Here is a 10,476-nt window from a genome sequence, read left to right as displayed (position 1 = left end):
CAGTGTAACAGTGGTGTTACAGTCAGTGGTGGTACAGTTAGTGGTGCTACAGTAATCTGTGTTATAGTGAGCTGTGTAACAGTGGTGTTACAGTCAGTGGTGGTACAGTTAGTGGTGTTACAGTAATCTGTGTTATAGTGAGCAGTGTAACAGTGGTGTTACAGTCAGTGGTGGTACAGTTAGTGGTGTTACAGTAAGCTGTGTTATGGTGAGCAGTGTAACAGTGGTGTTACAGTCAGTGGTGGTACAGTTAGTGGTGCTACAGTAATCTGTGTTATAGTGAGCTGTGTAACAGTGGTGTTACAGTCAGTGGTGGTACAGTTAGTGGTGTTACAGTAAGCTGTGTTATGGTGAGCAGTGTAACAGTGGTGTTACAGTCAGTGGTGGTACAGTTAGTGGTGCTACAGTAATCTGTGTTATAGTGAGCTGTGTAACAGTGGTGTTACAGTCAGTGGTGGTACAGTTAGTGGTGTTACAGTAAGCTGTGTTATGGTGAGCAGTGTAACAGTGGTGTTACAGTCAGTGGTGGTACAGTTAGTGGTGCTACAGTATGCTGTGTTATGGTGAGCGGTGTAACAGTGGTGTTACAGTCAGTGGTGGTACAGTTAGTGGTGCTACAGTATGCTGTGTTATGGTGAGCGGTGTAACAGTGGTGTTACAGTCAGTGGTGGTACAGTTAGTGGTGCTACAGTAAGCTGTGTTATGGTGAGCAGTGTAACAGTCAGTGGTGGTACAGTCAGTGGTGTTACAGTCAGTGGTACAGTAAGCTGTGTTATGGTGAGCGGTGTTACAGTAAGCTGTGTTACAGTGACTGGTGTTACAATCACAGTTTACAGTTGTTTTTTTTAAATCAGTAGTGTTATGGTCAGTGGTATTATAGGTAGTGATGTTTTAATCAGTAGTGTTATGGTCAGGGGTGTTATGGTCAGGGGTGTTATGGTCAGTGGAGTTATAATCAGTGGTGTTACAGTCAGTGGTGATATGGTTATTACTGTTACTGCAAGCTTTGTTACGATCAGTGGTGTTATGTTCAGCGTTATTACAGTCAGCTGTGTAATGTCAATGGTGTTACTCTATGCAGTGGTACACTCAGTGGAATTATGATCAGTGGTCTTATGGTTAGCGCTGTTACTGTAAGCTTTGTTACAATCAGTGGTGTTATGTTCAGCGTTGTTACAGTCAGCTGTGTAATGTCAATGATGTATTGAAGTTTTTACACCCATACTTTTTATGGTCTTAATTAGATTTAGAACTATGTATGTGTTAGCAGTAAAGCAAATCAATAAATAAATGCTGGTTTGCTGTTACATGTTGGCAACCCTAGCCCCAGATAGGCCCGTGTTGGCTGCTGATGAATGACAGCCTGGGTATGCCAGGTTGGCACCTGAGTGGTTTATGACCGCAGTGTGAGGTCATCAGGCTGGTGTACTGACCTTTAATCACTGTGCACTTTCAAAATCCATCAATGAAATGGCTTATGCTCATGTGAAGAGGGGAAGTTTGCGTCACGCCTAAGAAAGGAGGGAATTTCTGAGTCACTTAAAGTCGAACAAATCAAGCACATTGACTGTGGCTGAACGTGGCTGTCGGTTGATCAAACTTATTCAGGCCTTCTATTCCATACTGATCAGGTCATACTGATAACATCATCTAAGTGAAGTATCAGGCAATGTCATTTCAAGGAATTCTTAAAGGGGAATTGCACCAATTTTTCATGGTTTACTATAGTGAGACTTTCTTTACAGTGGGGCTGATAGGAACCAGGGGTCTCCATGTCGGCAACACAAATATAGCCATTTTATTTGCTATCCAAAGCCACCAGTGAACCCACACGAATCTTATTAGATTTTATATGAAATGGTGATGATGGTTTTCTTTGTGGAGTATTTGGCCTCACAGCGCCCTGCATATACTCCTGCACCATGAATGGAGTTTTAAAATGATCATAAACCTATATTTCAGACATCAGGCAGTGAATTCATAACCATTTCATGTAATACCTTTCTGTGAGGGAGCCTTTAGAGGTGGAGGTCTGGTTCTAGTTTCTTTAGAATGGAACATTTCACTCCAAAACATGGAAATAGAAAAAAAATCAGTGGAATTCCCCTTTAAGGATTAGACACCTGTGGTACCCCTGACACTGGCCGGAGTTTCCAAGTCAAATAGGTCCAACAGGCCAAATGCATCTTGGTTTGGCCAAAAATCAAATCTACTCCAAATGCGGCCGATTAGTAAAGTCACGTTTGGTGTCTGAAGTTTGCTTCCTCAGTTTTAACACTAGAGCTACAAGGCTAGTGCAACTAACAAGCAAGTAAAGCTCATAGCTACAAGTTAGCATCAAAAAAAGTACATATAAGTACAGGCTTTAGAGGGGCTGCTACTGTTTTTAGCCATGCTAATGTTCTTTAGGTCTTGTTTATATATAACCGTGTGTCAAACACTGTCAGAAACCACATAAACGAGTATATTAGAGATCACTGAACAACCCGATGGTAATCAGTGAGGCATAAACTTACAGTATTTGTTAGCTACATTAGCCCCGATGCTAATCAGTGCGGTACAAACTTACAGCAATTGTTAGCTGTATTAGCCCCGATGCTAATCAGTGAGGTACAAAGTTACAGTGTTTGTTAGCAACATTAGCCCCGATGCTAATCAGTGAGGTACAAAGTTACAGTATTTGTTAGCAACATTAGCCCCGATGCTAATCAGTGAGGTACAAAGTTACAGTATTTGTTAGCTACATTAGCCCCGCTGCTAATAAGTGAGGTACAAACTTACAGCAATTGTTAGCTGTATTATCCCCAATGCTAATCAGTGAGGTACAAACTTACAGTATTTGTTAGCAACATTAGCCCCGATGCTAATCAGTGAGGTACAAACTTACAGTATTTGTTAGCAACATTGGCCTCATAGCTCCAGTTCCTCAAACTAAAGCAAAGATATTTCAGACACCAAACATGTCTTGAAGGGGGCTGAAGGACTGCATAAGTACTGTTTTTGACCAAGCTATCAGTTTAAATACTCTGTTCCCATTCAGAACTTTAAGCCAGTGCAGTGTAGTGATGCTAAACTGCTACGCCTCTCAGACTAATTCCCAGTTTATTATGTGTTGTAGTCGTAAAAAGTCCTGTCGTAATTATTCAGGAGTCAGCAGTGGAGAAATTAACCTGTGATGTCACAGCCTTGCACTCATTAGGCTATTGAAAATGACCAGATTAATGACCACACTCATTATTTGAGTCTACAGGTATGATGAGGTCATACACTGAGCCTTGGGTGAAGCTTTAGAAGACAAAATAAAGTGTTTAAAAAATGAAGCATTTATTTAAGAATGGCATTAATATAGCTAAGATAATTAGTTACTTCTGTCTGAAAGAGAGAGATCATAATGCTGTGTGGTTCTGTTTCATAAAGTGGACAGTGACTGGAAGCACAAGGTAGGTTAAAAAAGTGGCCATGTAGTGGACATATAAGGCAAGTGTTTCTAATAAAGTGGCCAGTTAGTAGAAGTACAAGGTAGATGTTTCTAATAAAGTGGACAGTTAGTAGAAGTACAAGGTAGGTGTTTCTAATAAAGTGGCCAGTGAGTGGAAGTACAAGGCAGGTGTTTCTAATAAAGTGGACAGTTAGTAGAAGTACAAGGTAGGTGTTTCTAATAAAGTGGCCAGTGAGTGAAAGCACAAGGCAGGTGTTTCTATTAAAGTGGCCAGTGAATGGAAAGCCTAGGTGGGTGTTTCTAATAAAGTGGCCAGTGTGTGGACATACAAGGTTGGTGCTTCTAATAAAGTCTCTCTCTTCAATCTGTCCTGCAGGTCAGTGGGTCAAAGGTCACCATTATGACAACACATTTGCATGCTTCCTCACAACCTTGCAGCCTTAGGCGACTTTCTGCCGTTTTATCTCTGAGATCAACAAGTCACAGCAGAGACTTAAAGCGATGGTTCAGCAAAAAGCTAATATCATGCTTTATGAATGTTGATTTAAACATTAATGAACATGTTATGAAGTACTTATGTAAGATGTTATAAATGTGTTATATAGACAACCTAAGCAAATGTTTACCGTTATGTCAGTGTTATGTAGCTTTGTGGTTTGTGCTAAGCACACCACAACTGGACTCTGCAGCAGCGGAAACATATTCTGTGGAGTGACAATTCACGCTTCTCTATCTGTCAGTCTGATGGACGAGTCTGGTTTTGGTGGCAAATGCCAGGAGAATGTTACCTGCCTGACTGCTGCACTGTACCAGCTGTAAAGTTTGGTGGAGGAGGAATAATGATATGGGGTTGTTTTTCAGGGGGTGGCCTAGAACCCTTAGTTCCAGTGAAGGGAAAACTTAATTCTTCAACATATCAAGACATTCTGGACAATTACATGCTTTCAACTTTATGAGAACAGTTTGGGGAACACCATTACACACCTTTGGGATGAGCTAGAACAGAGACTGTGAGTCAGGCCCTCTCACCCAACATCAATTTAATGTTTTAAATGTTTAAATGTTTGAGAAAAAGATAACATTTATTTGGGGATATTTTAGATGCAAATGTGATGTTGAACTAAATGAAAATCGCCATGGACTAAAAAATTATTAACAATAGTAACATTAGTCTTTAAAAATAATATTTTCTCATGTATCATTGTAACAAGAACACACATTATTAGCTTTAAGCTTTGGAAGCACACTTTTTTCAAACACTGCAGAAACTAATGGCACCTGTTTTGAGGAAGGAGAGCTGTACATACAGTAAACACAGGAACAGTTTATTGCCTGCTCTCTGTCTTATGTTGGTGATAATGAATGTGCTAATTTTTCAAAAACTCCATTTCATCCGCCTCATTATTATAGGCACTGAAGTATTAATGTTTCACAGTAAACAAAATAATAATTTGTGTTTTATGTTATCTAGCGTGCAGCAAAAACTGGTTCATAACAAAACACTGTTTTTAAAGTGCAGTCTCGGGACTGAGGAGGGTACAGATGTACTATGTCACGTTATAAGCCTCGCACACAAAAACTTGAGTTTGGCTTTGAGTTGAAGTGAATTTGGCGACCTCTGCCAGCTGCTGCCAGAACTGCAGGCCAGAGTTCAGAAAACCCTGTGGTGATGTCACAGAGCATTCCTCGGGGATAGAATGAGGGGTCTTCATTATGACATCACAAAGCATTCCCATTCTAGAACTGAGACAGTGGATTGTGACATCATAATGTCTTATCACATGGCAAAGAATAGGTACAGTATACAAAACAAACATCTCCAAAAGAATAACTTTACAGTAAAAAGTGGGGGTAAAAAACATTCTTCACTTTCAATGTAAGTTGAAATAATGAAATAAGTTGTTATTCTAAGCAGTTTTGAACAGAGGTGTAAAAAGAGTACTGTTATTGTACTTAAGTAAAAGTACTGTTACTATGGTGAAATTGTACTCAAGTACAATTAAAATTACTTGTGTAAAAATCCACTCAAAAAAGTAAAAAGTAACTTATTTAAAATGTACTTTTACTCCAAGTTACTTAGTATAAAGTAATGAATAAATGAAAATTTTCCTACCTTGTTTCCATAGAATGAAAAAACCCTGGTAGCCCATATAACTTAAAGAGGTACTGCCACAATATTGCCAAAAATAAAAATAAATTGAAAACACCAATTTGTCATTTCATTTTAGTTGTTATTCTGGGATTTCACGGCCAAATCTAAAATGAAAACGCTAACAGACAAATGAAAACGCAAACTTCACTTTGGCTTTGGCTTTTCTTCATGAAATGCAGAATATGTGTCAAATCTAAAATGCAATTTTTACTTTCTTATTTCTTTATTGTAGCGATCGGCTGCAAATCTGATGATATTAAAATGAAAATGCAAACTTTTTTAATAAAAAAAAAAACTAGATTTTTTTTACAATAAAAATACTTAAGTAAAAGTAAATCTACAGTTGTTTCAAAATACTCAAAAAAGTATAAACCCACAAAAAAATAAACTTTGTTACAGTAAAGAGAGAAATTGTAATTCATTACGTCCATCCCTGATTTTGAAGCATTTCTAATGGTCTAATCATCATGAAATCTTCATGCAATGTCAAGGACAGTTGCTGAGCTCAAATGGTGCAGAAAAATAAAAAATATGGAGATATATGTTTTTCATTGGACAGCAATGACATATAAATAGCAACACTTTAACAACCACTTGGGATTCCAGCGTAACATCTTAGCAACCACTTGAGATGCCATTGCAACACCTTAGCAACCGAAATAACCTCACCGAGAAGCCTAACCGAATGTGCTTTATTTACATAATAAAACTGAAACTTAAATCCACGACAGCTCACTCAGCGTCGGCTTTTCAGGAGTCCCTTCTCTTCTAGCTCTCTCTGGCGTAGCCTTGGCCTGGAGACCAGCGTCCTCTCTCTACTCACCAGTGAGAGCTTGTTAGTGGGGAGTGGTCATGGCAGCGCCATCTCTCCACCGCCACACTGTGCATAAACTTATTATGACGTTTTTGCTGTCCTTAAGGTAAAAATAGATGTTCAGTTAAAACCTCAACTTGTTTAGATGCTTAGATTTTCATGTCATTTATTTTGCTATAATTCTCAGACACGAATTACTGTAGGCTGCATGGGTTGCTCTCTGTAGCTTTTATTTCTTTATTAACTGATGAAGCTAATTATCCGTCCAGACCAGCAGGAAAGTATTCAGTCTGCACCTGATGTGAGTTTAGCGCTCAGATAAAACCACAGTCAGCAAATCCATCAGTGTTTCTAATCTTTATACACAGAAGGACGAAGCTAAAGTTGGCTTTCTATTCGCCAGCTTCTTGTTCGAATTTTCCTGTTTCACTGGTGCAGCAGTCACTTTCTGGTACCTGAAGCGGCAACATATAAGGTGGAACGGGGAAAAAAAACAAGAAGCTGGCTGATGCACCATTTAAGGTGGAATTGGAAAAAAATACCCACTACACAAAGTTAAGATCTCCTGAATAGACTATTAAATGCTTAATATAAAACTTAATATAAAACTATTCAAAGCTTAATATAAAACCAGTGGACAAACAATCACATATCTACACAGAACCATCACACAAACATGAGTAAAACCATGAATATATAATCCTATCCTGCTTTATGAGAGCAGTATTCTTGAAATAGTGTCATTTTGGACAGTAACTTTCTAAAATGGACACTCTGTAATGGTACTGAATGCAGTCCAGCAGCAATGTTAACCGCCTTAAAGTGGCGGCACCGTTAACGTGCCTGTCTGGACCCAATGCGGCGTCTAGGTACGTTTATCTACGCTATTGAAGCTAGCATTACCATGGCTAAGGTATGTGAGTTAGGAGTTAGCAGCCAACATGGGACCCCTGTATACTATGGGGTATTTCACACACAGAAAATGCTCAAACCACCTACAAATTCTGCCTGTTTTTAGGGAAAAATGAAAATATGAAATATCCCCCTTTGTGTCTGAGTGCTGGTGCTTCATGACCACACTGCGATAAACCTTCTTATCAGCGCGGGTGGAGAGGCTCCTGCTGTTTGCTCAGGTGTGGGAGTTCTCAGCGCGATTAGCTATAAATCTCCGTGTGAGTACTGCGTAACAGACATTGCCTCACAATGTCCACGTTCGTGTTCTGTGTGTTGATCCTCCTCGTTGCAGGTAGTATATTTCATATGTACTCATTTAATAGGGTCAAAAATATATCATACGTGTAGTAATAAGAAGCCTTTAAATGCCTTTAGGGTCGGAGGGTTCGGGGCCTTCTGGCAGAAAGGTGAGTGATCAAGGCCTCCTTTCGTATGCTGTTTTTTGCCTAGGTCCAGCTTTCCCTGTGCTTGACTGCAGGCTGGTTTATTCAGGTTTAGAAACAGCTTCAACTGCCTCTACATGTACAGTACATGAGTCAGATTACATGTGCATTCCGACAGAGTCAACTATGCATTGTGAACAGGAAAAGACCAAATATACAGATGTACAATTTACAAAGGAAAAATGTTGGTGTCAGTGTTTGAGATGGAAACAGAGTCATTCAGACTGGTTTGGTGTGAAATGGTTGATTGTAGAGACTTATTTATTGTGGTGGTGATGGGAACCAGGGGTTGCCATGTCTACAACACAAATATAGACATTTTACTATCCAGAACCACCAGTGAACTTACATGTGTCTTCTGAGTTTTATATGCAATGCTGAGGGTAAAATAATGTAAAATCTCAAAAAAAAAGAGTTTCTTTGGGGACTATTTTGCCTCACAACACCCTGCATGTATCCCTCCACCACAAATGAATTTGAAGGCCAAAATATTCTCAAATCTATCGTAAAACGTCTCAATCATTGGGCTGTGTGTTCATAACCATTTTCATATTAGAGCTTTCTGTGAGAGAGATATTAGAGGTGGACGTCTGGTTCCTATCACCACCACTGTGAACCATTCTGACAGTAACTGTGTTCTGCAGCCTTCGTGCAGCGATTTGGCTGAAATTCTGGCGTGTCCCTTGAACCTGGCTCCTGTGTGCGGTTCAGATGGAAACACATACGCCAATGAGTGTGCGCTGTGTGCGCAGAGACTGTGAGTGACTTCACATCATGCTATATTACATTCATTTCAATGGAAAGTGTAGCAGTCGAGGATTTCACACTGCAAACTTCCAACAGCAATAAAATGTTGCCTGCAAAACTTCACTTTTAGTTCAACTTTGGTGACCTTTGACATGGGAATTTGTATTGTGGATCAATAGCATGACTGGCAATAGCATGAACAGACCTTTACATCATTTTGTAGTTTGTGTTTCACCCATATAAGGAACTCTGGGTCTAAGCCACCTTCCCTATGGGCAAAATGAGTAGCGTTTTTGGATCCTCTAAATTACAAGATCATTAAAAACGCAACATTTCAATATTGCTACATGCAAGCTAATGCTACTATGCGTCAAACTAATATTTTAAGACTGACCACACCAAAATACCCCAGACAAACAAGCTAGCTTTGTTAAATGTGGCCAGTTGCAGGTTTTGGCAATTTTAGGCCACAATAGTGATGACCTTCAAAAATACCATTGGTTTTTTTCCATAGAGAAAAAATAGCGTAGACCTGGACTTATGTGGGTATATTGCACAACTTCAAAGTCTACAGCATAATAGTCTGCAGTTTAAACTCTCTTTTTTCTCTGCTTTTTTTCTAGAAAAACCAAAACGGACATTTTAGTCCAGAGTGATGGCAACTGCTGATTCACCAGGCTTCATGTGTCTCAAATAAACCATTAAAGCATTTGACATGGTCTTTATTCGTTAATTGATTTGGCATTGTTCCTCACAAAACCATAAATTCAGCATATAAACTGGACTGGAAAGAGCTGGTAAGATGTTTTATTGCCTTCTAGGTAACCTGGAAGGGGAAAAAAATGGCGCCTGTCTGTTTACGAAAGAGTTCTTCTGCCTCTATTGGTAGTGAAACTGAACTGAAACATTCACTTTAGCTACTTCTGAGAACAGGACTAACAGGAAAAAATGAAGGCGCTGATGAAGTGCTAATCATCAAGTGCTGATAATCTAGTTTATCTGAGGTCATTGTCAAGTTGAGATTACCTACCCCAAGTTTGGTAACCCCTAGCTGGCTTCAGTAGCTATGTGAGCTAACTTTAGCAGACTTAGGAAAAGTTTCACCACCTTAGAAAATCAACTTGAATCCCTTGCATAAACTACATTAGCCATTACCACCATTTAGAAAGAAACTCATATGTGGAAACAGGCTTAAGCACCTAGCTGGCTTGTTCAGAATGTACATATGCTAACTTGTGGCTTGGTAGCAAGCTAAGTCATTTTCTGTACCCTTGCTTGCTATAATAGTTACAAGCTAGCCTTAGCAAACTTAGGAAAAGTTCCACCACCTTCCAAAATCAACTTGAATCCCTGCAAAAATTACATTAAACACTGCTAAAAAAAACTGCCCTCTAATGTTCACAGAGAATTTGATTATCGCTGCTGTTGGAACAAAACCTCATATCTCCAAAAGTGTAACTTTACAGGAGAAGGAAAAAATCCTACTTTACTTTTAATGTAAGTCAATGGAACCAGACATCTTTTCAAGTCATTTTGGGCTGTTTCTTTTGCCCCATTCATCATGAAACTGACACACAATGTAAAGAGCAATAGGCCTTTTCAAAGCAGGTCAAAAACTGAAAAACGACAAAAATGGAGATACAAGGTTTTGTTCTTACAGCAGCACTATGTAAAAACAGCCCTAACCGGAGTAGTTAGCTGGTTCAGAATGTACATAAGCTAACTTGTGGCTTGGTAGCTAACTAAGTCCATTAATCTACCCTTTCTTGCCCTAACAGCTAAGGTTAGTTAAGTGAAAAACTAGCTAGCTAGGCCAAACCCATAGCTGGCTACAGTAGCTATGTGAGCTACTCTGAAAGAAAATCATAGATTATGTGAAATCAGGCTTATCTGGCTAGCTGGCTGGTTCAGAATGTACATATGATAG

The 10,476-nt window shown here is 39.3% G+C and overlaps 1 protein-coding gene across 1 annotated transcript; it reads left to right on the top strand.

Moving 5' to 3' along the window:
• The first annotated feature begins 7,527 nt into the window (after nt 1-7,527).
• On the top strand, nt 7,528-9,263 carry spink4 (serine peptidase inhibitor, Kazal type 4). The gene is made up of 4 exons (XM_017720811.2): nt 7,528-7,651; nt 7,735-7,766; nt 8,447-8,559; nt 9,173-9,263. Exons 1-4 carry the CDS (start codon nt 7,609-7,611, stop codon nt 9,216-9,218), a joined length of 234 nt encoding a protein of 77 aa, XP_017576300.1. The 5' UTR covers nt 7,528-7,608; the 3' UTR covers nt 9,219-9,263.
• The last annotated feature ends 1,213 nt before the right edge of the window (nt 9,264-10,476 follow it).

Source organism: Pygocentrus nattereri, chromosome 22 (genome assembly GCF_015220715.1).
Source record: "Pygocentrus nattereri isolate fPygNat1 chromosome 22, fPygNat1.pri, whole genome shotgun sequence".
NCBI lineage: Eukaryota > Metazoa > Chordata > Actinopteri > Characiformes > Serrasalmidae > Pygocentrus > Pygocentrus nattereri.
This window is presented reverse-complemented; position numbering and strand designations above follow the sequence as displayed.

Coding starts and splice junctions, on each gene's coding strand:
- spink4 (XM_017720811.2), top strand. CDS start 7,609: ATGTCCACGTTCGTGTTCTGTGTGTTGATCCTCCTCGTTGCAG. Junction 7,767..8,446: donor CGGGGCCTTCTGGCAGAAAG/GTGAGTGATCAA, acceptor TGTGTTCTGCAG/CCTTCGTGCAGCGATTTGGC. Junction 8,560..9,172: donor GCGCTGTGTGCGCAGAGACT/GTGAGTGACTTC, acceptor CTTTTTTTCTAG/AAAAACCAAAACGGACATTT.